This window comes from Leptodactylus fuscus, chromosome 4 (assembly GCF_031893055.1).
Source record: "Leptodactylus fuscus isolate aLepFus1 chromosome 4, aLepFus1.hap2, whole genome shotgun sequence".
NCBI classification, from domain to species: Eukaryota; Metazoa; Chordata; class Amphibia; order Anura; family Leptodactylidae; genus Leptodactylus; species Leptodactylus fuscus.
In genome coordinates, this window is record NC_134268.1 from 138,407,579 (window position 1) to 138,435,436 (window position 27,858).

At 40.0% G+C, this 27,858-nt stretch overlaps 1 protein-coding gene across 2 annotated transcripts in view; it reads left to right on the forward strand.

Annotated features, from left to right (window-relative positions):
* Positions 1–27,858, forward strand: part of ADCY1 (adenylate cyclase 1) — a 219,057-nt gene that overhangs the window by 135,961 nt on the left and 55,238 nt on the right. For both annotated transcript variants that reach the window (XM_075271083.1, XM_075271084.1), the window contains 3 exons: positions 10,053–10,211; positions 21,911–22,052; positions 27,691–27,846. In XM_075271083.1, the coding sequence (XP_075127184.1) occupies positions 10,053–10,211; positions 21,911–22,052; positions 27,691–27,846 (457 nt within the window). The remainder of the gene's footprint in view (positions 1–10,052; positions 10,212–21,910; positions 22,053–27,690; positions 27,847–27,858) is intronic.

The window sequence follows — 27,858 nt, forward strand, 5'->3', positions numbered from 1 at the left end:
GTCATGAACATAATTATATCAGGGGTGGAACGGTACCTTGTTGCACAAGGCGACTTTTTTTTTGGCCAGGCAGTGTAAATGGCAACAGGACACATAATTGCCTGACATGGCAAATAATAATCAGTCATAACACCCTTCGGGTAAATCCTTGTCAAGTAGACAGGGCATGTGTATCATCTTACACTCTGGCCTAAAATTGTTATTTCACATGCCAGTATGTGGCATACGTGAAACAAAAACAAAACTGGACGTGCACATGCATGTCCAGTTGACTTACCATATCCAGGCTTGACTTACCATATCATATGCTGGCGTATAGCCATCTACAGTACTAGACTGTAATGTCACAGTCATCTGACACACGTTTACCATGCAAGCTACATCAATACTGAAGCATAAATTTTTAATGCCCCAAAACTTAAAGGAATTTTCCAGGCAAAAAAACTTTTCTTAAAAAAGGTATTTTAGTACTATTAATGGGTTAATAATTGCACCAAAATACCTTTAGCAGTGTTTTGAGTGATTTCTGGCTTTCTTGGGGACCTCTTGGCATCCTCTTCATTTGTTTACTTGCTTCCCTAGCTCCCTGCTGTCCTAGCCTACAACTCCAATGATCCCTCCATCAATCTGGCTATATTGCACACACAAGGACAGCTTTTCATTAAGTCAATAAAGATGTGATGTGATGAATATTCCATTGGAAGAATTCTGTACGTAGTGGGGCACATTTATCGATACTCTCTATCTTTGCACTTGTCTCAAACTACGTATCCCATTTGCAGTTTTAGCTATATTTATGAATCTGTTATACAGACCTTCATAAATATGGAGTGTTTCTAGAAGCTCCAAAATTCTGACTCAACATGAGACAAATATTTGACTCAAAAATGGAGAAATAAATCTTAACTTGCAGACTGTAAGGAACAAATATTTGGCGCACACATCAAAGACCCTACAATTCATGGCATAACATAAGCAGACACAAATCATACAGTAGAGCTGCACAATCCCTTTATCTATGAAAAGGGTTTTTGTGTAGTCTTTTTAGTTCTAATTATGGGAGAGCAAAAAGACTACATAAAATTGCCCTTCTTATAGATAAAGGGATTGTGCAGGTCTACTGTATTTGCATTCGGGGTACTGTGAGTGTGATAACTCAGTAACTGGCTACCAGGGGCTGGGAAACACACTTGACTAGTGGTCCCGATTTTCCAACTATCTTTTGTGATTCATAGCCAGTAGCTCTTATTGACACATATCAGTGGCTAACTTAAGCTAACATTGACTTTCTTGGCACTAATTAAAACAGTATCAGTGGTTGAATATCTAAGAAGAGATATTGACCTAGACTACATAGTGGCAAGTGCCGAATTCTGTAGCTGTATTGCAAGAGCCCTTCGAATATCAGTGAATCCTTGCTCATATAGTTTTATATATCCGGGGAATTTTTTTTAGCAAATATCCATAAAAGTTGACTTTTATTATCTTCTGTTTGGAATATTCAACCATTTTGTAGTCTGTGACTAAGTTTTTTTTAGATATATTACCAATGACTTATGCAATCCATTCCACAGTCACTAAAGCTTGTTTAATACAAACACTTCACTTTGGAATTAAAGCAGTAAGTTGTTCACTGTAGTTCCTCTTTGAGTTTGCTGTGGAATTTAGGACTGGGTATTTATTGTTCATTCAGGTGTATAGACAGCTAGGTCTACCGTTACTAATATCGTTCTTTGTTAATATATACTTGCTATGGTTAATAAGGCAAAAACAATATAAATAGTCCAACAAACAACTCAATCTCTATAATTGCCAATGTACAGTCAATACGTACAGTTTGCTAATGTAAGGCTAGGTTCACGCTAACGCACAGTCTCCATTGGGTTGTCTGTTCCTCATTCCATTTGAAAAATACTGAGAAAAAAGTCCTGCTAGCAAGCAAGCAAATGGTCGCCCCCCAAGAGGACTCCAAGAACAAAATGCACGCTAGTGTGAACCTAGCATAAGTTAGACCAAATTAAAAAGGTACTGGAAATGAAATAATTTACTGCCTTAAAATTGACAAATAACATCCTATAACACTGAACAACAAAAAATAACTTTCTTCGGATATCTTGGTATACAATAATCGATCTTAGTCAATTTGAATATGCTGATTATGAACATCCAAACCGTTTTTCTCTATCACCCTCCATTCTTGAAATATCGATGATCTTAAATTTTATATTTCATTTAATTACTTCAAAACATAAGAAATGTAATTTTTGCCCAAAATTTGTATTTTAAAAGTTATTGCTACATGAATTTTAAATATAAACATGCACATGGCTATAGCTACTGAAATTATATATAACATTCATAATTATATGATAAAAATTCAGTTTGAAGACTAATATCTGTAAAATCTGTACAAACATTCGTTAAACATGTTGATGGTTTAAGTTTTTTTGGCTGTGGACTTCCACTTATACTGATGAGTTGACAAATCACGCTGAAGCGTCCAACAATAGTCTGCCAACATTGCTACACTCCACCGACCCTCATAGCGTGACGCCATCACCGAAATGTCCTGGTGGAAGTGCTCGCCATGTTCATCGCTGACTGCACCTAGGTTTTCTGGGAATAAGGCCAGATGCGAGTCGAATAAATGAATTTTCAGAGACATATTGCAGCCAAGATGTTTGTACGCACTAATGCATTTTTGTACAACATTCACATAGTCAGCACTTTTTTTTATTTCCAAGGAAATTGATTACGGCTGACTTGAATGCCACCCACGCATCTTTTTCAGCAGCAGAATGTCTTAAAAGTGTCCATCAGCCATGATTTCTTTTATTTGTGGACTTGTGAATACACCTTATTTTACCTTTGCATAACTCAACCCTGGGAACTTGTTGCGCAGGTACCGAAATGCATCAGTGTCGCTAATTTCTTGACAAAATTTTTCATAAGTCCCAACTTTACATGAAGCATGAGAATCTTGCCACGATCAACTAATTGTGGATGAAGAACGTTTTTATTTCCTGGCTACATTCTGTCTCTGATTGACCAGTTCTTCTTGATGTAGTGTTGCTTCCTATCTCTGCTGTCCCATTCGCATATGAAGCAGCAGTACTTTTTATTCTATTATTATTATTTATTTCTATAGCACCATTAATTTCATGGTGCTTTACATTTGAGGGTTCACATACAGTGCATAAAAAGTACAAACAGATATGATACAAACAGTGACCAACTGGCACAGTGGGGTAGAGGGCCTTGCCCGCGAGGGCTTACAATCTATGAGGGAGAGAGGTAGAGACAGAAGGTGATGTGGTGACAGTAGTGTTATTGGGGGTTTTAGGCCTTCCTGAACAGGTGAGTCTTCAGGGCCTTCTTAGAGCCTGTGATTGTGGGGGTCAGTCTTATGTGTCTTGATAAGGAGTTCCAGGGTATGAGGGATGCATGAGAGAAGTCTTGGAGACAGTTGTGTGAGGAGTCTGTCTGCATTGCCATTAGAATAGCTACTACTTCTAAGTCACCGCAAATACTCCAGTTGTACTTTCTATAACATATTTTTTCCAGAAGTAGCGAAATATTTTTGTGCAATTCATAACGCAACTGCCAACTAAACCTGCATCATAATATGTTACATCATCTCTTAATAAATAATTATAATGCAATATTCATATAATGCTACATCGGGCAATTGTGATTACAGGGGTTCTGTTATGTGACTCTCTGAACAGCTTCTGTGTTACAAAGGGCTGAATGGATGTTGCTGAAATGTGCCAAAGTTCTCCCCCCTCCCCAATCAAAGGCAGAACAAAGGCATCACAGGTCCTTTAGTGTTGTGTGAACCTAAATTTCTTCACTAGCGTGATTTTTGCGTGATTGAGGAACAAACATCCAAACCCACAAACTTTCACATTTACAATATTATTAGGATATATATATATATATATATATATATATATATATATATATATATATATATATATATATATATTTTTTACATAATTTTTATACAGAAGCTTGTAGTCCTATTTAAGCAAAATAAAAACATTTATTCAACAATATCTTAACAATTTGACCTGATAGAGCAGAACGGTTTTCAGATTTGCAATCAGCATAAAAAACAACTTAAGAAACACTTATTGACATTTAAGATATCTACAGCATGTTTTCCACTGTAATTTTAGACTCAGACTTTTTTCCCTCTATTAAATGATTCATATTTCAATTAATTATGCTTGTTAAGACTTTTAAATTAAGTCCTTCATGCCAGTTATTTGTCCTCATTTGAATACCATTGAGTTTCTTACTTTACATTTTAAATTGGTTTGTGCACCAGAGATATATTTTCTTTATAAAATTGTATATATTATATATATGTATATCTTTATGTATCTAAAGACAAAAATGGGCAGCACTCAAAAAATTAAAAGTAGATGTGGATCTTTATCCCGTTAGCAGCGTTTGAGTTTGCAAAGAACCTTTCTTAACGGAGCTTAGATATCCTACATAACTCATTTCAGTGTTATAGTATAAGGTATAATAAAATTGTTGGGCCGAGGCATACCCGCCCTGGTCTACCTTAGTCTCCACTCTTTGTAAAAATCACATATTTGGCAGGAGACAAGATGTACCGTAATTATTCCCATATATGCCAGGCATAAGTAAATTCCCCCCACTGTGTGTTCGATTGACTATATTTACTTAGGACATGAGAAACACTAGTCAAAGGTGCTACTACATCCACTGAGTGGGGCCCCTGAATATAAATAAATTGCAGATATTACTCTTAGTTGTATTTGAACCCCAACAGTGCTAACCACTGAGATACCGTACATAATCCAAATCTAAATTTGCTGACTAAAGAGCACAATTCCACCTCTCAGGCAGAATGTTTGTCTGAAATCAGCGAACAAAAAAATCCTGCACAGAGGACTTTTTCCTCCACTAGTTTGAGTTTTAAAATGATTACAGACCCAATTATATTCAATGGCATCTCCAGGCTCCTTGTGTAGCCGGTATGAAAGTGATCGCCTGTCTATTGTTTTGGTCTTCTGACAGGCCAGAACAGTGGATAAGCCAATGCTAATGTGAGCCAATTGTAATTATTGCAGAAATATAACAACGTAAGGACACAGCCTAAAAGCAATTGAAAAGACACAGCCTCATTTTCCATAATTGTGTCATTGCATGTGGGATGCTTTAAAGAGGACCTTTCACCACCTCCAATAAGTCCAATTCTTGCCACCAATTAATAGCTGTTGCTCCACTGATTTTGAAATAGTTGATTTTTTTTTTCTCTAAACCCCACCATTCCCAAGCAAACAATGCTGTTATTCTTGGTGTCTGATATACTATATAGGCTCTGTACAGTCAGAAGGGTGATGCCAGGCAGGAACAGGTAAGGGGTGAGATTCTGAGCTCTGATACTGGCTGCTTCTGATTGAAAGTCGGAATCACACCCCCTGCCTGACACTGCCATTCTGACATTACATTGTGTAAATAACACATCTGGCATCAAATCTGCCTGAGCTTGTTACTTGAGAATAGTTGGGCTGGGATCAGTAGATGGGCATCTATTCAGAGATACTAAGAACTTGAACTCTTTAACTCACCCAAATGATTATTGATTTTCATGATACATTGTACTAAATACTAGTGAATTTTGAGAACATTTGGAAAAATTATCAATGTGAAATAATCTGCTTTTCATACAGTAATATCATCATATGTGTTGTTAGCGTCAATGATCCGCCTATATTCAGCAAATTGCTGCTGTCAATGGTTTGCCTGCTGAACTTGTTCCTCATGCCTGTGATTGTTCTGGCATCTCAGCAGCTTGCTGGTATGCCATATAATGAGCTTTTTGTTGTGTTGATGATCCGCCTTCTCCAACATTTCGGCAGCTGTCAAGCTGGCCTGCCATTGAACTTGTTCCTCGCACCGTGCCTGTGATTGTTCCGGCATCTCACTGGGACGCCATACAATGAGTGTGTTGTTGGTGTCAATGATCCACCTCAGCTCCGATTGGGGAGAACTCTGTTGACTTTTGGCTACCTTCATAGCTCTTGTGGTTTTAGAATTTTGTGACAAATTAGATTTTCTTTTTCCCGGTATGTTTAAAGTTGGAAAACTGCCAATTTGGATTAAAGGTGTTTTCCCATCCAGTGTGTCATCACTGCCTGGAGAAGATCAGATAATATGCAAATACATGTACAGAATGGAGTATAAGGAAAATGTTTGTTCTCGTACCGAATGTACAGAATGGACTGAAGGTTAGCTGAGTGTTTACACAGAGAGATAACAGACCTGGTGTTATAAGAACCTGAGATGAGCTGCTGCCAAGAACAGTGTAATATAGTATGTGAACATAAATTCATATCAGTCATGAAGCCATGTCATTTACCGGGATAAAAAGTAGCCTATGTGTTAATCGAGGTTACAATCTATCTATGTGCCAAATTTCATTCAAATTCATTTGGCCATTTTTGCGTGATTGACTAACAAACATCTAAACCCACAAACATCCAAACACACAAACTTTCACATTTATAATATTAATAGGATAGGATTAGATAAGACCTCAATATTGCACAATGAATGGCAAAAGATTTAAAATGTTAAAAAGTTATGCCAGAATTGATGTATGTGTTTTGTTTTGTTTTTTTAAATCCACTCAGAAACTATTAATAAAATGTACTCAGTAAGTTATAGGTGCCCCACAACGGTATCTCATCCCACAATAAACCTTCTCTCATACAGCTACCTCACTAGAAAGTAATAAAAATATATCTTGTAAAATACAGCAACAAAAATCACCACATATTTAGGACAAAAATGGCTGAGGTAGGAAGGAAAATGTCTATACTGTATTAGTATATATCAGGGTACACCCTAGATTTAGTGATTATGAGGGAAAAGACACCAGATCTCACCCACCAGAATGCCCCTCCAGTCCTAGAAGGTAGTGGGAAAATACTGGTGGAATTTAGTGTGTGCAATATACTGCACCACACAGCTTACATAATCACTTTTCACCATCTGCTGTGCATTCACATCTAGAAGACGAATGTTCACTACGCCCCATGATAAATTCTTTGAGGGATGCAGTTTTTAAAATGGGGTCACTCCTTAGGAGATTCCATTTTGCAGGCACCTCATGGGTTCTGCAGCATGCCAAAAACCAAGCCTCTAAATCTGTACTCCAGAAGCCACATAGAGTTCCTTCACATCTGCTCCTTGCTATGTACCAATACTCCAGTTTATGACCACATGTATGACGCTGTTTTACCCAGGATAACCCCCTTAACAGTTTTGTGTGTGTCTTTTGACGCAAACTGTTCAACACATGGGCAGTGAGATGGCATATCTGTGGAAAACTGCAATGTTAACTTTTCATGCACATTTCCCCACATTCATAAGGAGAAGCCCACATGGACATCAAACAGGGACAACTTTTAGAAATAATAGCTGCTAGGTATTCTCAATGGAGACTGTCCACTGGCATCAACTGGCAAATGCAATGGATTCCATTAAGTGGCACAGCAGCTACCGCACTGCCAGTAACTTGGCCAGGTAGGAAATTGCTCTATTGCCAGTACTGTCAAACATAGGTTATTGCCTGGCAATAAAAGGATTAATGGTCTGTAGCAGCAAAAGAGTTTTCAGACAGCAATCACTCACTGAATTTGTTCTATGTATGTCTGTCTATTCAATTCTATTCTAGTAATTCTAATCTGTTTATTATTATTTCTTAATTCTCTAATTACGCCAAAAAATATTGTTGAATTTTCTGACTTGTTCCGCCTATAGTCTAGCGAATAGCTATGAGATACAGTGAGGTAATTTTCATTATCATCAATTACACAAACTAGGGGTTGAGCTATTTGTTCTACATATGACAACATCACTGTAAGGTCCACTTACCACTGTCTGCTGGCTGAGAGGCTGTCAGATGTTGCCATCACGTGATGTATAAGTCATTGCACATATGACACAGTCTGCTCTATATTTCCTGGACAAACACATGATGACACCAGTACATTTGTTAAATACAGAATAATTTGAAATATTTGGGACGAACCCGGCATGTTAATAACCGATTCACCCATCTCTAGTTGGCATGCCTGCTAGCTAAACTTTGGTAGAGTCTGCTCATCTGGTCATAGATTTGAGATGCCGGGACAATCAGGGATGTACTTCAGTATCCAATTTAGACCTCAGACAAGGTTGTTTTTTTTTTATGTGTTGATTGTGAGCCCCATAAGCTACATTTTTCCCTATCAGTGTGTCTTTGGGAGGAAATCCACGCAAACACAAGGAGAACATACAAACTCCTTGCAGATGTTGTCCTTGGCAGGATTCAAACCCAGGACTCCAGCACTGCAAGGCTGCAGTGCTAACCACTGGACCACCGTGTTGCGCCAGTCAGAGTATTTTAACCTGACATTGTTCTTACTCAGTTTTGAAATTATCTGAAGGACCACATCAAATCCTCAGGCCTCATAATCTCATTCTTCTAAGTATTATGATAAGTGCCCTGTCCACCACATTAAACTTGCCAACAGTATGTTAATAGATGGGAATTGGTATTGTATTCCCACAAAGACATTGCAAACTGTTGCCTGATCTGGTTCATGGTTTCCTTTTTTCCATGAATTCTCAAGCCCTTTAATCTTCATATGAGGTTATGACAAGATGGTACATTGTCTCATCTTGCATTGTGAAGTTGGTCCTTGGATATGTTCCTCCCTATTTACAAGGATGTCCTACTCCAAATGATATATTCCACAACTAATGGTCAAACCATAAAATCACTATATTCTGGTCAAAGGTAAATTACTTGATTCCAATTAGAATTCTTTGGTATTTTTGAAAGTTGTTCACAGTCATATGAAGCCAGTCATGAGATGAGAGACCAATCAGTGGCCTACACAGTGGCTGCTAAATAATAGAGATGAGTGAACAGTAAAATGTTCGATATTCGATATTCATTTAGAGTAGCCGCTCAATATTCGACTACTTGAATCGAATATCAAATCCTATTATAGTCTATGGGGGGAAAATGCTCGTTTCAGGGGTAGGCAACATTCGATCAAATTATACTTACCAAGTCCACGAGTGAGGGTCGGGCTGGATCCTCCAAGCAGTCTTCTCCTTGCAGCGTCCCCGCAGCATCTTCCGGCTCTGAATTCACTCTGCCAGGCATCGGGCCTGGGCAGAGCCGACTACGCATGCCCGCACTACAAGAAAATGGCCGCTTACAGTCAAAGCATGCGGGCATGCGCAGTCAGCTCTGCCCAGGCCTGATGCCTGGCAGAGTGAATTCAGAGCTGGAAGACGCCGCGGGGAAGCTGCACGGAGAAGACCTCTAAAGGTAGGAGAAGAACCAGCGTTGATTGGCCGACTGTATAGCATTCGGCCAATCAATGCTGGTTCTGCATCAAACTTTTCCATTCGAATAGCGAGTGGTACTCAATCGAGTACGAGTATTTCGAATACCGTAGTATTCGATCGAATACCTACTCGATCGAATACTACTCGCTCATCTCTACTAAGGAACATTTGTGAGTGATGTCACAAGTCTGTCGCAGCTAAGGCACTAACGTGATGGAAAAGGGAAAGGAACCAGGATCAGATAACAAAGTGCTAGGTACAGTTGAGTGTGCCTTTTTTTTTCTGTAAACAACCATCCTGGCCATCCAAGAGGTTGTGTCAGATCCTGGACATAAATATCACAAGTGATTAATAAGATATCTTGCAAACTTTCGCAGAGAAATGCCTCCTTCTGCTCTTATCAGGTTGTTACACTGCTCCCTAGACAGAATTTTAATATAGTTATGGTCATGGGAAAACCCTATAAAATAATCCTATGTATTTGGACAGTGGAGCCCTGTCACTGACTTGTATCATGCCTTTCCCTTCAGTAGTAAGAAAACATTACGTTTCAAATACTCTTACTTACAAAGGTAAGTATTGAATAAAAGATCAGTTCTATTAAAAGTTTAGTGTTTGCTATTTTAGTTGAAACTAAATTTCAATTTTGTTTTTTCTTTTAGATCTGTAGCAGAAGCAACTGAAGTGGATCTCAATATGAGAGTAGGATTGCATACCGGTCGGGTTCTGTGTGGAGTTTTGGGGCTTCGCAAATGGCAGTATGATGTTTGGTCTAATGATGTCACACTGGCCAATGTTATGGAAGCTGGAGGATTGCCAGGGTATTTTTTTAAAATTATTTTTATGTTTTTAACCTTATTTTGTTTTATCTTGATAGTTGATGATTTGTAGCTGTCCATCCAAGAACAATACTCTAAACTTGTGCTATTGAATTGAATGAGACTTGCAATAACTTCTCCCCCCTTCCCCTACACAATTTGTACACGGCTAATTGGCAGGGGTGCCAAGAGTGGAACCCCCATTAACCCCTTAAGGACGCAGGGTACTTTGGGCCTTAAGGCTCAGACCCTGTTTTTCAAATATGACGTCTTTTACTTTATGTGAGGATAGCTTCATAATGCATTTACCTATCCAGGTGATTCCAAGATTGTTTTTTCGTGACACATTGTACTTTATGTTGGTGGTAAATTTTGATCATTATACTTTGCGTTTGTTTGTTAAAAAACAGACAATGTACTGAAAATTTCATAAAATTATCAATTTTGAAAGTTTCTGTTATTCTCGTGAAAACACAGACAGTCCTATCACACAAAATTCTTCCTAATTAACATTTCCCTTATGTCTACTTTATATTGGCATTGTTTCTTCAATGTCTTTTTACTTTTCTAGGAAGTTAGAAGCCTTGTAACTTTAGTAGCAAATTGTCAGATTTTCAAGAAAATTTCAAGATTTTGTATTCTAGGGACCTATTTAGTTGTGAAGTGACTTTGAGGGGCCTATATAATAGAAAAGACCCATAAATGACCCCATTTTTGAAACGGTAGTCTTCAAACTATTCAAAATTGTATGTAGGAACTTTATTAACCCTTTAGGTGTTCCACAGGAATTAATTCAAAATGAAGGTGAAATTTCCAAAAGTCACTTTTTTATGCACATTTTCCATTTCAAACCACATTTTTCCGTAACAATGAAGGGGTTAACAGCAAAACATACCATAATATTTATTTCTGTGATTCTGCAGTTTGTAGAAATATCCCATATGTGGCCCTACTGTGCAACGTGACTCAATACGTGTCCTCAGAAATCAAAGAGCACCTTTAGGGATTTCGGGCAGCAATTTCATTAGGATGGTTTTTAGAAACCATGTTGCATTTACAGAGCCCTAGAAGTACCACAATAGTGGGAAATCTCCAAAAGTGACCCCATTTTGGAAACTGCACCCCTCAAAGAATTTATCAGGGGGTGTAGTGAGTATTAGTATCCCAGACGTGAATGCACAGCGGATGGTGAAGAGGTAATATGTAAGCGGTGCGGAGGACATTGGGAGCACCAAATTCCCTACTATGTCTCAGTAGCTCCTATGATTGGGGGGTCACTTTGGGAGTCTCTTCTATTGTTTTTTTTTCTTGTAAGCTGCAAAACTGGTCTGTACCCTGACATACGCTCGCACCGCTTATATATTCCCCTTCTGACGCATTTGGCGATTTTGGGGTTTTTTTGTCTTCACATTATTCAAGCTATATTTTTTTTATTTTGTGTTGATGTGGCCATATGAGTGCTTTTATTTTTCTGGGATATGATGCATTTTGTAATGACACCATTTTTGGGTGCCTATAGCTTATTGGCTATTTTTTATTAACTCTTTTTTTGCTGGATAAAAAGAAATCAATCAATTCTGGCATTGCATTTTACTTTTTAAATGTTTTTCCACATGGTGTACAGCATAAGTATCATGTGAACTATATTCTGCGGGTCGGTACGGTTACAGCGATACCTCATTTATAGTTTTTTTTATGCGTTAGTAATTTTGCCGAACAAAAACTCATTTGAGGACATAAATCAATGTTTTTTGCATCGCCATCTTCTGAGATACGTAACATTTTTATTTTTCGATTGACAGAGTTGGTTGAGGGCTTATTTTTTGCGAGACAACCTGTGCTTTTCATTGGTACTATTTTGGTGTACATACGACTTTTTGATCACTTTTTATAGCATATTTTTTAAGGTGAGATGGCAAAAAAACATTATTTTCGGCGGTTTTTTTCCATTTTTTTTTCCCGACATTTACCATATAGGTGAAATAATGTTTTAGTTTTATGGTACAGGTTGTTACGGACGCGGCGATACCAAATATGCATTGTTTTTATTATTTTTTAGGTGTTTTTTTTTAATAACTCATTTGCTATAGAAAAAGGTAATTTTGGGGCTTTATTAATTAATTTATTTATTTCACACACTTTATTTATTTATTTTTTACACTTTTTTCACATTTTTTATTTGTCCTATTAGTGTACTTGAACCAGCAATACTCTGATTGCTGGTCCAGTACTATAGCCTGCAATACACGTGTATTGCAGGCTATATAGGAAGTGTGTCTCTGCAGACGCAGAGACACACTTCCGGGCATCACGGCAGGACAGCAAGGATCCAAGCAGGTAAGCAGGGGTCCTAGCAGCCCGGGGTCACTAACCAGACCCCAGGCTACATAAAATTCATCAGGGCACCCCCCCAATCTCGCCGCGGGGGGTGCCCAGGGAGGGTGATGTGACCGAAAACACTCTCGATGTCGCGGACATGTGTCCGTGGCATCGGAAGGGTTAATACCGCCAATCGGAGCGGAGCTCCGACCGGCAATTCACATGGCAGCTCATGTGTCATACAGCCGAGTGCCGGGTGTAATGGCGCAGGCACAGCTTCTGTGCCGGCGCCATTACTGGTCAGTAATAGTACTGACCTGAGCGCGAACGTGCTACTTGCCAGGACGTACTATTGATGACTATAATCTACTATTGATGACTTATCCTAAGGAAAGGGGGCATATTTAGTCACTAATGAAAGCTTTATAAATGAAAGTTTGGTGGCAGAGGTGATATCAAAGAAGATGGCCAGCATTTGTAACATGTTGTGCAAATTATAATCTGTCGCCGGTAATCTAGTCTGGATAAAGAGATAGTGAAAGAAGTATTTTCTTGGAGAGTCTTCACTGTATTTACAACTATGTACTGGCTTTAGATGTGAATATAATCTTATATAAATATAGACCACCCATGATACCTAGTTTCTTGTTTAACCATTTAGAAAAAAAAAAGATCAATTTTCCCCATTCATGAATTGTTTTTATAATACTTGATGGCTTTTTTTGAGACCCTACTTCGGTTTTTGTGCAATTTTTTTTTTTTTTTTGTAATAGCTCAAAGTACAATTAAAATTGAAAATTAAATTGTGCTCTATTTCCACTAGTAATGGCATTTAAATGGGTTTTCCGGGCAGAAAATCTTTTTTTTTTTTTTTTTTTATAAAGGTCTGTTAAAGCTAGTGATGGGTTTTTAAGTACACCCATATACCTTTAGCAGTTATTGGAGTGATATCTGGGTTTCTCTGGTTGCTGCTGCATCCTCTGTGTTTGTTTACATGCTGTTACCTTCCTGATGGGCAGCTTCCTGTGTAAGCTGCTGCACTCACTCAGCCCCCCCCCCTCTTCCTCTCTCACTATGTTACAAACCCTCCATGTCACTAGCCTAACCCCTCCCACCCTCACTGACTAGCAATCCCATCCATTACCTGCCCCTCCCACCCTGCCCTGTTTCTCTTTAGCCTTGCGATCCCACCCATTACTAGTCCCTCCCATGCTCTCCCTGGCTAAGCTATTCCGCCCTCTGCTAGAAGACATGAAGAATGGGAGGATCTGTTCTCTTCACACAGGAAGGCTTGGTAAATATTGCAGGATTTGAATAGTAGAGGGGGAAGAATGATGGTGGCACTCCATTTCAGAAGCGCTGAAATGGAACATCACCAACTTATCAAGAAGTGTTCCTGGAGCGGTCATGTGATTTGGGTAATTATTTGGGTAATTGGGTAATTACAGACGTTTCGAATAGCATGCACCCATAGGAATGAATGGAAGCGGCTGACACGCAGACTTTTCCGGTGGCCGACCGCTTGATCCCTTCGTACCAGCTGCGTTCATTCATTCCTATGGGTGCGTGCTGTTCGAAACAGGAGTTTTGAATAGTACTCGCTCATCTTTAATAATTATCAGTTTATCTTGGACAACCCCTTTAAAAAAATTATAAATGTATTTTTGAACTTGTTCTGTATATATTTATAGTTACACGCTGTTTCTCCTTAAAGCCATAAAAGATTTCTATTTGAGGGCTGATGTCACAAATTAGTCTCATAAAATATATACCGTATATACTCGAGTATAAGCCGACCCGAATATAAGCCGACCCCCCCTAATTTTACCACAAAAAACTGGGAAAACTTATTGACTCGAGTATAAGCCTAGGGGGGGAAATGCAGCAGCTACTGGAAAATTTCAAAAATTAAAATGGCCGGAGTTTTTGGGTGCAGTAGATGCTGGGAAAGGGGAGGGGGTGTTTTGGTTGTCTGTCTGCCCCTTCCCTGAGCTTGAGGACTGGGTTTTTTCTTCCCCCCACTTGGAATTCAGTCTGGCTGAATATAGGGTATCTGCAGTGCTCCTATTAACCCCTTCCTGACGGAACAGGAGCACTGCAGATCCCCTATATTCAGTAGACAGGGCAGGTCAGACACAGGGATACCTAATGTGTATGTGTTTCACAGTCATTTTCTACTTTTGTATGTATTCTAGGAAAAGGAGTGTTTTAGAACTTTTATGTTTTTAAAATCTTCTTTTTTTTTCTTTTGCACTATTTTATGGGAGATTCTATACATTAATATTGTGGCTGATCATAGACCCTCCCTCCTAAAAAAAAAAAAAAAAAAAAACTCGAGTATAAGCCGAGGGGGGCTTTTTCAGCACAAAAACTGGGCTGAAAAATTTGGCTTATACTCGAGTATATACGGTATCTCACTCACTGCTAAGCAATTTGGTTGGGTATCTCTACACCTTACTCACCACACACTTAACTCTGATTGCGGGCATTAGTGCCAGGTCTCCACTGTAAAATACATCTTTAAAGACCTGACATCTGCCGTACTATTACAAAAGATGTCGAGAAGAAGTTAAAAACTTAATTTATAGATGTCTGTGAATTATAAGAAGGGATATCCATATCCAGAATCATCATCTTTTAACCAGCACAGACAGTGTCTACACCAGAGGTACTCAACTACTTTAAGTAAAGGTTTGTTGACTGGTTCCACCATCACGTAAAGGTCCGAACTGAACGGCAGCTGAACACATCCAGTATTTATGGTATTTTTCAGATAAAAAGATGCGTCTGACTATAAGATGCAATTCGGGTTTAGACGAGAAAAGTTTGAAAAAAAAAATCTTTCCTGGCATGTAATTATACTGTGTGGGTGGGACCTGGGCTCTTACTGCACCATAAAAAGCCCTTAAGCTTATGCTTAAGGGCAGATCCTGGGAACAAGAGGAGGCGCCTGGGTCTGTCCTGACCCACTGAGAGTCTGGTTGAGACTATACTGTGCTACTTTTTTTTCCGTGTGGTTGATAGTAAGCCACACATATAGTTAGTTTTTACTGTTTAATTAGAGCTCTGACAAGCAGGGTTTTGTTTGATGTTTTGACTGAAGTTAAGGCTGTTTTTTATTTTGCTTATTCTGTACCTGATGTGAAGGTTAATTTATTTTTGCTGTTTTACCAAATAAACCTGTTTGCACCAGGCATCATGTCCCTGTCTCTGACTGGTTGGGTCCACACCATTGCTGCTACCAACCTACCTTACCCACATATGATGCCTTGAATGCGGGTATCCCAATATAAACAGTAAGACAAACAGGTTTTTTTTTCCTCTCATATGTGAAAGCAGCAGAAGAGATTAAAAAGGGGACTGCCAGCATGAAGAGCTTTGTGAAACAGTTTGGGCAGGTCATCCTACAGCAGCAGCAAATGTCACAGCAGCAACAAGCAAAGATGGAAGCTGGGAAGTGACAGCAGCAAGTCCAGGCGCAGCATTAGGAGATGAACTTGCTGCTTATGAAGAAGCTGACACTGCTCAGCAAGGCTTTGGTCGACCAGAGGACAGCAGGAGAGGGTACTGGTGCAAAAGAGACCGAGAGCATACAGTCCGCCGCCCGAGATGCAGTACGGAGTACTCTACAAAGGATGACATCCACAGATGACGTGGAGGCATACCTTCAGGTTTTTGAGCGAGTAGCCAAGCTAGAGAAATTGCCAAGGAATCAGTGGGCTGATGTAGTGGCACCTTTTCTCACTGGGGGACCTCAGAAGGCCTACAATGACCTATGGGAACAGGAGACTAAGGACTACCCCAAACTGAGAAGTGAGATCTTAGCACATCTCTGTGTGAACATGCATGTTTGTGCTAGGAGATTGCATCACTGGACTTTCTCTGACAGTCTCCCTACCCCGATCCCAAATGCATGATCTGATCTGTCTGGTAAAGAAATGGCTTCAGCCTGAGGAGGCCACTCTGGCAGAAATAGTGGAGAGAGTGGTACTTGACAAATACACCAGATCACTTCCACCTAAGATTCAGCGCTGGGTTGGACAAGCAGGACCTACAACGGCTGAACAGCTGGAATGATACCAAGCCACTGAAGAACCACTGCAGACGTCTCCCAGATCTACTAACTCCAAGGCGGGTAAGATTGTACCTACTACTGTGGCGGTCAGGAAGGTTGTAAGGGGAAGATGCTCAGAGGAGGAACAGGCAGTTAAGACTAAAAGCGTTAACCCAGGTCTCAAAATTAAGACCCATACTGCCTCAGGTGTTGGCAGTGCTATGAAGTGAGTAATTTTGCTGCATACTGTCCACTGACGACTGAGCCCATGGACTACAGCAGTTCTAGGTGGGTATTCCTGTTTACTCAACCCATTTTTTCAGCAGAAATTGCAACTGAACCGCAAATATACACTGTGACTGTAGTAGGGCTAGCTGTACCAGCTCTCCTGGACTATAGGAGCTTGGTAACCCTGGTGTACCATGATCTGGTCTACCCTGCACTGTACAGTGGACAAACTATTGGGGGCTTGTACATACATGGTGAAACTATAGAGTATCCTGTTGCAGAGGTCACTATAAAAACTACCTCTAGCACAGCCTGTCACAAAGCGGGCGTGGTTAAGTCCCTGTTCTATAGTGTGATCATAGGGAGGGATTCTCCTCTGTTTTGGGATATGGGGAAAAAGCAGAAGTCACCATGTCCTGAAAATGTGAATGTTGATAATGTCTTGCCTAAGGTTAACCCTGAACCTTTTGATCCTGACAGGGAAACACCAGCTGTAGGGGGTGACCCAAGATGGTAATAATTTCCCCCTGTCCATATTAGCTGGTGATGCGAAGGTCAGGAGGGAGTTCCCAAGATGCCTGAGCTTGAGGTGTCCCTTGACAATTTTGGGACTGCCCAAACTAGAGATCCTAATCTGGCTCATGAAACACACAAATAAAGTCAAATAAAGTCCCATTTTATATCCTTTATAAATAAATAAAATATGACCTGTGGCACACCTTTGTACAAGTTCAGTAGATTCTATATAATTTCTAGCTCTCTAATGCAAACATAGCTGAAGTTATGTCAAAGTGACAGAGAAATGTATGTCTATGGAAAAAACGAACAGTAACTAATGGATATGAACTCCGACTTTAACCATACACAGTGTTAACACTCACTTTTACGCATTTTAACATTTAAAACTCTCCAAAAATTACCCTTTATTGGGGGAAAAGGTGCTTATCCATGTTTTTTAGACACACATGACAGCTATATTTCTGAAAGTAGTGGTTTTGAAGAAAATTTAGCCTTTGAAGAAATCTTAAACTTTGATGGTTTGTGCGTGATATAAAGACTTATTGTTTTTTAGGAAGCAAGTTTGTGGTTGTGAACCACTAGAAAAGTAATAGGAATTGGCTTTAAAAAAAAGTCATGTGGCAATATTTGTGGCAGTGCAGCAGGAACTAATATGATGGACCAGGCCGCAGGACATTTCTTCCTGACAGATTGGAAGTGGTATTAGGCACTAGACAGCTGTGGCAATGCAGTAGGGAATTATATGATGAGCTAGGCAACACAGCATGTCTGACTGAGCGGTGGCAGTGGTAGTAGCTATTGAGGAGTAGCAGCCAGCAGCAGTACAGTAAATGGAAGATGGGGGAGTCGGTGACACCACTACTTGGAGGCATCAGCTGAGGGGTTTGAAAATCCTCACAGATCCATGCCTGATTTATTTTGATAAGTGTTTTTTTCCCACTCTAACTGTGGACAGTTTCATCCTTTAACGCCTTATAACGCCACCGACGGCACTGAACACCCTCTCAGCAACAACATTTGAGGCCGACAAGATAAATCTTCCATGGAAAACTGGGCCAGCTCCTTCCACTGTTCTAACCTAGTGACCTAGAATTCCATAACTTTTTTATTTCTCCGCTCTCAGAGACATATGAGGTTTTAATCTTTGCGGGACAAATTTTTCTTCATGATTCCTCCATTAATTATTCCGTAGAATGTACTGGGAAGCTGGAAAAAATTCAGAATGGGGGGATTTGAAGAAAAAGTGCATTTCTGCGATTTTCTTATGGGATTCATTTTTACGGCGTTCACTGTGCAGACAAAATGACATGTCACCTGTATTCTGTCTCGGTACAATTCTGGGGATACCAAATTTATATGATTTTATTTACGTTTTATTCCCTTAACAAAATTCCAAAACTATGTCAATTTTTTTTTTTTCTAAAAGTTGCCATATTCCGACAGCCGTAATTTTTTTATACTACGGGGATGTATAGGTCATCTTTTTTTGCGGGGCCGGTTGTACGTTTTAGTTATACCATTTTGGGGAATTGCTTTGATCATTTTTTATTCAAATTTTTATCAGACACAAAATGGGGGTTTGGCACTATTGACTTCTTTTCCTGCTACGGCATTTACCGTACAGTAAAAATATTTTAATAGATCTGTAGAGCGGGCATTTTCGGACACAGAGATACCTAACATGTATGTGTTTTGCAGTATTTAACTACTTTTATATGTTTTCTAGGGAAGGGGGGTGATTTGAATTTTTAATACTTATTTTTTTAAGATTTTTTTTACTTTTTTTATTTTTATTTTTTGAATTTATTAGACCCCCTAGGGGTCTTGAACCCCAGGGGGTCTGATCACTATTGCATTGCATAACAATGCTAATGCATTGCAATATATTGGAAAAAAATGCCTTTTTTTTTGCAGGCTGCGTAGAGAAGCCTGCAAAAGAAAATCACTTCAGACAGACTAGGGATCTTGCTCCAGGTGGAGGTGGAGGTGGATCACTGGCAAAATGGGGGCGCTAATGCGCCACCTGGAAAATGGCGACTCGGTCAGCTTTAACCAATGCATTGGAGGGGTTAATGCCGTTGATCGATGCGGGCACCGACTGGGGGACTGGGGGCATTAGCACTGGTGTCTACTGTATAAAACAGTAGACACCCGGTCGCCGCCACAGTTAAACACCAGGTGGCCGCCGTACTAATACGGCGGATGTCGGGAAGGGGTTAAAATAGCAGTATGCATTTATTTAAAAAATGATAGCTCTTGTCCAAAGAAGTCCTTAAAAAAACAATTTTCACTAACAGATTTGTCTTCAGTAAAACAAACAAAAAAAAAGTATGTTTAAAGAATGTGTAAAGAGATGAAATTGTTCTATTTCAAGTACTGTCAGATGAGATATTGACAATTAAAGGGTTACCGTATTTTTCGGACTATAAGACGCACTGGACTATAAGACTATAAGGTTTTAGAGGAGAAAAATAGGGAAAAAAAATTTTCAGGCAAAAAATGGTAAAATATTTAATATATGGGAGTTGTAGTTTTGGAACAGCTGCAAGGCCACATTGACAGGTGACCCTGCAGCTGTACGGGAATGTATAGGGCGTTTTTTTTGTGGGACCAGGTGTACTTTTTAGATATACCATTTTGGGAAATGTTTATTGCTTAGATCACCTTTTATTTAATTCAGAGGCAAAACAGAGAGAAAAACCTGGCAGTTTAGCACTTTTGATTTTGACGTTCACTGTACATAAAAATATTAGTAGACAGGGCATTTTCAGACACAGGGATACCTAATGTATATGTTTCACAGTAATGTTATACTTTTATATGTATTCTAGGGAAAGGAGGTGAACTTTTATTTATTTTATTTTTTATTATATTTTTTTTTTTTTTTTTTACTATTTTATTATCCCCCGCCTAGGGGGCTTGAACCTGCAATCATTTGATTGCAAGTCCCATAGACGGCAATACAAGTGTATTGCCGTCTATGGGAGATTCTATACATTACTATCGCGGAGTGTCATAGACCAGCCGCGATAGTAATATATATCTATGACAAGCCTCGGAGCCTTCATTAGGCTCCCAGCTGTCATTGGAACAAGTCGGCTCCTGCGGCCTCGCCGTGCAGGAGCCGGCCTGCATCACTAAAGGTATGGGGCCGGTGGGGACCGGCCCCGGGGCTAACTGACTGCCGGGACCTGTGGAGGAGGAGCGGATTTGCAGCATGGCCGCGCTACTGCCACCGCTGGTTTTCTTCAGCGGCAGGAGCGTGGCAATCTGCAGGCCCCGGCAGCTAAGACAGTCCCCGGCATCTGCTGTAATAGACCGGCGGATGCCGGGGAGTGTCTTAGCTGCCGGGGCCTGCAATATTGTCACACTCCTGCCGCTGAAGAAAACCAGCGGTGGCAGTAGCGCGGCAATCTGCAGGCCCCGGCAGCTAAGACACTCCCCGGCATCCGCCGGTCAATTACAGCAGATGCCGGGGACTGTCTTAGCTGCCGGGGCCTGCAGATTGCCGCGCTACTGCCGCTGAAGAAAACCAGCGGTGGCAGTAGCGCGGCCATGCTGCAAACCCACATTCAGACTATATTAGTCTTATAGTCCGAAAAACTATTAGTCTTATAGTCCGAAAAATACGGTAATTATCTCTGTAAGCACAGCAGCACAGATTTCAGGCAGGAGTCACTCACTGAACCTACCTTTTCTTTGTATATTCAATTCTATTCTAGCACAACTCTGCCTGTGTATCATTTCTTGATTCTCAAAGTCCTCACATAACTATTGCTGAATTTCCTGAAGTTCCTGAGTGGTGTTCCTTATAGCCTAGCTATAGTAAAGTGACCATGCATGTCAAACATTACACCAACTAAAGGCTTATCGCAAGTGTCCAAGCTATGACACCTTATGACATCAGCGCTGTAAGGTCCACCTACCACTGTCTATTGGCTGAGAGGCTGTTAGATGTTGCTATCACATGACGTGTGAGTCACTGTATACGTGATATTGTCTTTTCTGTATTTTGTCGTCAAACACTTGGTGACAGCCATTTTCTTGTAGCATGGCTATTTTTGTTTTTCTGAATCGAATAGCCATGTGTTCGGTTTTATTAAAAACCGAATCGGGACAAACTAAACTCATTATTATTTCACCCATCTCTAGTTAAAACCTATTTGCCTGATCAAAATGTTCCATGATAGTTTCACAGGTTAAACTCAAATCATCCAACACCCATTTAGTTAGTACTGATTGAGAGTCCATCCATATGCAGAGTCCATCAGTGCGTGTGTAAAGACTAGTTATATATTACACATGAATACAAATTAAGCTATGTTCAGGGTAGCAGTAGGAGCAATCATTGCAGATTTTGTTAGGAATTACAGATGACAAAATGTGCTGTGTTTTTTCATCCAAATTGATGGACTGAGTTGTAACAAATCACCATTATAGTCAATAGGGTTTGTCAGACTGTTGGTGTCTATCATTCATCAGCTTGCATTCCATTTTTCTGTTCCAGTGATGGAAAAAGATGTGAATCAAGCCTAATAGATTCATTTACATAACTGAATATTTCTTTTTTTTTGTCTTTTAGGAAAGTTCATATAACAAAGACTACCTTAGAGTGCCTAAATGGTGATTATGAAGTTGAACCTGGTTATGGTCACGAAAGAAATAGTTTTTTGAAAAAGCATAATATTGAAACATTTTTTATTGTGCCATCACATCGACGAAAGGTATGTTTTTTCAATTAAACTATTTTTACAGTATCTTCTTACACATTTGCAATAGTAACCTATTTAGACACCATGACATATCCATACTTCATGGATTGCAGTGTCTTAAGTCACTGAGAAGTATATTGGTACTGTACGTCACGTTGTAATCTGTCATAACCGTGCGAGAAACTGTCATCCCATACTGTGGAACGTGTAAGGGTGGGTTCAAACCTGCGCCCGGCCTCCGCTTTGTGGGTAACCGTCTTCTACCAACAGGAGACGGAAACCCGGCATTCAGTGTGCGTCCGTGAGCGTCTTCGGGTCTCCGCAGCGAAACCGGGTTTTTTTAACCGGACACAAAGTCCTACATGTCCGACTTTGTGTCCGGTTTAAAAAACACGGTTTCGCCACAGAGGGCAGAATACACTCATGGGCGGACACTTTGTAAACCCATTCAAATTAATGGGTTTGAAAACTTACTGCCGGTTCCGTCTCCTGTCCAGTTTCTCAAGCAGAAGACGGAAACCTGAAAGCGGAGATTGGGTGCAGGTGTGAACTCGCCCTAAGGGGTGTGGTTAACCCTATCACTACCCAGTATCCCACCCTTCCCCTGCCTGGCACCCAGCATCTTTGTTTGTCACCAGTTTGTGGAAGCTTCTAATCACCTGCCACCTGATCAGCAGCTCAGGCAGACTGTCATCAGGTCAGAAGCCCATCTGATCAATGTGGTCTGTTCATCCTTCCCAATATTGTTATTTAGTAGTTATATATAGTAGTTTTATAGTTCTATAAAAAACTTAAAAAATACAAAAACTTAACTTTTCAAATTATATAGTACAGTTACAGTAACTTACCATTTGTTACCGTAATTTTATATATTTATTTTATATATAGTTTATTTTATAATATATTATTTATTTTATAATTTTATATATTTATTTTATATATAGTTATATATAACTTTATATAGTTGTATAAAAAAATAAACATATAAAAATCCCCCCAAAATGTATGTTTCACAGAACATTTATAGTACAGGTTATGGTAACTAATTGTGTATATATATATATATATATATATACTAGAGGGAGGACCCGGCTTCGCACGGGTATATTACAATTTATGTTTGTGTACTGGCCCCATAAGAATTGTCCAATTTTCCACTGGTGTATTTTGTATGTGGTTTGTGTGTATGTCCATAAGCGTCATGTGATTATGTGTATCTCATTTTGGATGTCAGTGAAAAACCTGTGATCAGTTGTTATGGATACCTGGAGTAAAGCTGTATCTAATCCTTCCCCGTGTAGTACTGTGTTTAGATGCAAGTGTCTAATCCTTGTTGGTGTGGTACTTTGTGCAGATGTACATATCTAATCCTCCCCATGTGATATTGTGTGAAGAGGCGCGTATCTAATCCTCCAGTAAGTGAAACTGTGTGCAGACGCGCATATCTAAGGACTCTGGAGTGTGGTACTGTGTGCAGATGCGCATATCTAATCCTCCCCCATGTGGAACTGTGTGCTGAGACGCGTATCTAATTCTCTGGCATGTGGTACTGTATGCAGAGGCCTGTATCTAATCCTCCCCTGTGTGGTACTGTGTTCAGATGCACGTATCTAATCCTCCCCTGTGTGGTATTGTGTGAAGAGGCGTGTATCTAATCCTACGGCGTGTGGAACTGTGTGTAGACGCGCATGTCCAATCCCCCGGCATGTGGTACTGTGTGTAGACGCGCGTATCTAATCCTCCCCCGTGTGGTACTGTGTGCAGACGCGCGTATCTAATCCTCCACCGTGTGATACTGTGTGCTGAGACGCGTATCTAATTCTCTGGCTTGTGGTACTGTGTGCAGAGGCATGTATCTAATCCTCCAAAGTGTGATACTGTGTGCACACACGTATCTAATCCTCCCCTGTGTGGTACTGTGTGAAGAGGCGCGTATCTAATCCTACTGCATGTGGTACTGTGTGCAGACGCGTGTATCTAATTCTATGGCGTGTACAACTGTGTGCAGACGCGCATATCTAATCCTCTGGAGTGTGGAACTGTGTGTAGACGTGTGTATCTAATCCTACGGCATGTGGTACTCTGTGCAGACGTGTGTATCTAATCCTATGGCGTGTACAACTGTGTGCAGACGCGCGTATCTAATCCTCTGGAGTGTGGAACTATGTGTAGACGCGCGTATCTAATCCTACGGCATGTGGTACTGTGTGAAGACACGTGTATCTAATCCTCCCCTGTGTGGTATTGTGTGAAGAGGTGCATATCTAATCCTACAGTGTGTGGAACTGTGTGTAGACGCATGTATCCAATCCTCCAGCATGTGGTACTGTGTGTAGACGCGCGTATCTAATCCTCCCCCATGTGGTACTGTGTGCTGAGACGCGTATCTAATTCTCTGGCTTGTGGTACTGTGTGCAGAGGCATGTATCTAATCCTCCAAAGTGTGGTACTGTGTGCACACACACGTATCTAATCTTCCCCTGTGTGGTATTGTGTGAAGAGGCGCGTATCTAATCCTTCGGCGTGTGGAACTGTGTGTAGACGCACGTATCTAATCCTACTGCATGTGGTACTGTGTGAAGACGCGTGTATCTAATCCTATGGCATGTACAACTGTGTGCAGACGCGCGTATCTAATCCTCTGGTGTGTGGAACTGTGTGTAGACGCGCGTATCTAATCCTTCGGTATGTGGAACCGTGTGCAGACGCGCGTATCAAATCCTTCAGTGTGTGGAACTGTGTGCAGAAGCGCGTATTTAATTCTCTGGTTTGTGGGACTGTGTGCAGACCCATGTATCTAATCCTCTGGCGTGTGATACTGTGTGCTGATCTGTGTATCTAATCCTCTGATGCGTGTATCTCAGTTTGGATATCAGTGTTGTATTGTGCATGTGGAGTGACCGTGTGTATTGCAGTTGGAATATGAGTGAAAGACTTGCAGGTTTGTATTGGCTAAGGGGGGGGGCACTGTGTTTGAAATGCTGTATCTCAGCAACGGTACGTCCGAGCGAGTTGGAGTCTCATCTTAAACATTCCCTGATATCTGAAGTATCTCTGTACCAAATTTGGTGAAGATCGGTCCAGTCGTTTGGTTCGCATTAGAGCACAGACAGACAGACAGACAGACAGACAGAAATTCATTTTTATAATATAGGGAGATATATATATATATATATATATATATATATATATATATATATATATATATATAATAATATCAATTTACATATCTGTTGATCTATCTAGGCATGAAGAGGAACCTTCATAGTTGTATAACAAAGTAAAAAATAGTTTTTTATTGTGTAGTTTATGATTACATTACATTTTGTTGTAATGGTTTTCTGTTTTCCTAACATACTCCAAAGACATAGATTGTGAGCCCTATAAATTAACGTTCCACCAAGCTTGAACATCGCAGATAATTGGGTTCAAAGCCAGACCGTTTTGTCACTGTAAATAGTACAGGGTATTTTGTGCGACGTAAGAATGACTAAAATGTGCAGACACTTTTCTGTCATTGAGGAGCACCTTTTTTTTAACCCTTTCACTGCCAAGCACGTAGTTCTACGTCCTCCCTACTAATGCCGATATCTCTGGACTGCATCAACATATCTTGATTCTTTAAAATGCATTTTAAAGAGTAGAATCTCATCTTTAAAATGATACCATGAACTTAATGATGGAACTTACAGTTTTGGAGCAATTCACGCGCTGACGCCGAATCATGCGGACAGGAAAGTGCAGGCAGCGGGCAGCAAGCACATGGGCCCCATTATAGTCTATGGGGTCCGTGTGCTTTTACAGCACACTGCTTTCAATTGCGTTTGGTATTCCGTTCAGTGGGATCCTCATGTGGACTCCCCCGGATGGAATACCAATGCAGAGGTGAACAGGGCATATAATAGACAAACACATTTTTTGTCTGTTTAATTTTTAACCATTCAAACTCTTGCCTCTACCGTGAGGTCCGAGGGTTTTATGGGCACTGATGTGCTGGCAGCATGGTAGATTCATAGAAAAAGTAAAGGAGATGAGAAACATGCAAAAGATGTGAATGCTTTATCAATATGATTAGCATCATGCATTGAAAACGTCATGTCTTTTTGAACAACGTATGCTGTTTTTTTTAAAAGCAGGTGTGGGTTTCAAAAACTACATGCATTTTTTTAAAAACGCATTTGGTTTTCTAATTATGTGTGATATCATGAGACCAGATTGTGTTACTGTGCTTTACAGACATTCTGAGTGAATATACAGTAAAGGAAATAATTATTTGATCCCTTGCTGATTTTGTAAGTTTGCCCACTGACAAAGACATGAACAGTCTGTAATTTTAAGGGATGGTTAATTTTAACAGTGAGACAGAGAAAATCAAAAATAAAATATGGGCCCCAAAAGGTGCCTTTGCCCCATAAAATATACCACTATTGTAAGTTGCACAAGGTCAATAGGGGCCCTACTACAGATTTTGCATTTGGGCCTAAGAGCTTCAAACTTTGCCTCTGCCTCTATATGATTTTTACTTCTTTAACTTCTTGAAGCTACAGATGCTGTTTCTGTATATTATCTATTATTTTCCTGTATAGTTTCCTGGTCTGTGTATCTTGTGCTTTGCTATAGAGGATTTGCTTTTCCAGGTCTGAGACTCTGTCCAATAACAAAACAGCCTATTTATGTTGGAGTGTGGAAAAAGTGAGGAATTTGAGTCATTAACCCTAGTTATGCACCCATTTAGAATGGATCATGAAAGAATTGTATTCTTTTTATATACTCATTTGCCATATTTGTACTGCTAACTTCAAAGGGGATAAATAAAAATTAACTTCATGTAAGCAATGTAAAATATCTCTGTAGAGTGTATTGCCCAGCTAGGTGAGCGAGAACCTGCTTGTCAGAGGTTAACTACAAGAGTCTCTTCCTAGTGAAGGTCCTGTCTGATTCTGCGAGCATCACGGGTTCTGTGTTTTTTTTTAATCCATTGTGTCACACATAAGTCCCAATTATGATATAGGTAACATGGCATGCAGTGGGGAACATTTATTCATGTTCTGCACGCCAATCTTAATCTGTCCACCTACTAGTCCTAACTGTGCCCAATTATTAAGAGACTCCAGCCTCTTAAGAATTCAGGTAAACTCCTATGCATCAAATTAAATTTATCCCAGTCAGAAACTGGTGTAGATTTCAGATAATACTCACACTAAGTTATAGTAAATTTGTCTGACCCAGGCAACCCAACCTTGGTCTCCACCAGCTGTGCCCAGAGTTGAAAAAAGTTGTGAGTAGGGTCCAAAAGAGTGAAACCACTCCTCCAGGGTCTGCACTCCTCTTCTATGTTGTTTTCAGTCTTTGATGACATCTCTTTATTATGTTCTGTTCAGCCAACCACTGATCTCAGAGTACACCTTTACATAAACTGAATGTGAACTACTGGCCTCAGCAGTCACATGCCATTTGAGTACAGGTTACTGCTGAGCTAAGTGATTGAATGGAGTGGGGGCCTATGAGAACAAATGGAGTAGTGTATTTATATAAGGGCAGTAGGACCACCCAATTGTAATACCAGCAGAAGTGATTCCAGGAAGGAGTAACTGTATTATAAAATATGTTCCTTCCAGACATTTTTAATGCTTGTGTTTTGTTTTTCTAGATCTTTCCTGGACTGATTCTGTCTGACATAAAGCCTGCCAAAAGGATGAAATTCAAGACTGTCTGCTATCTTTTAGTTCAACTCATGCATTGTCGTAAGATGTTTAAGGCAGAAATCCCTTTTTCCAATGTAATGACTTGTGAGGATGATGATAAGGTAATAACAATT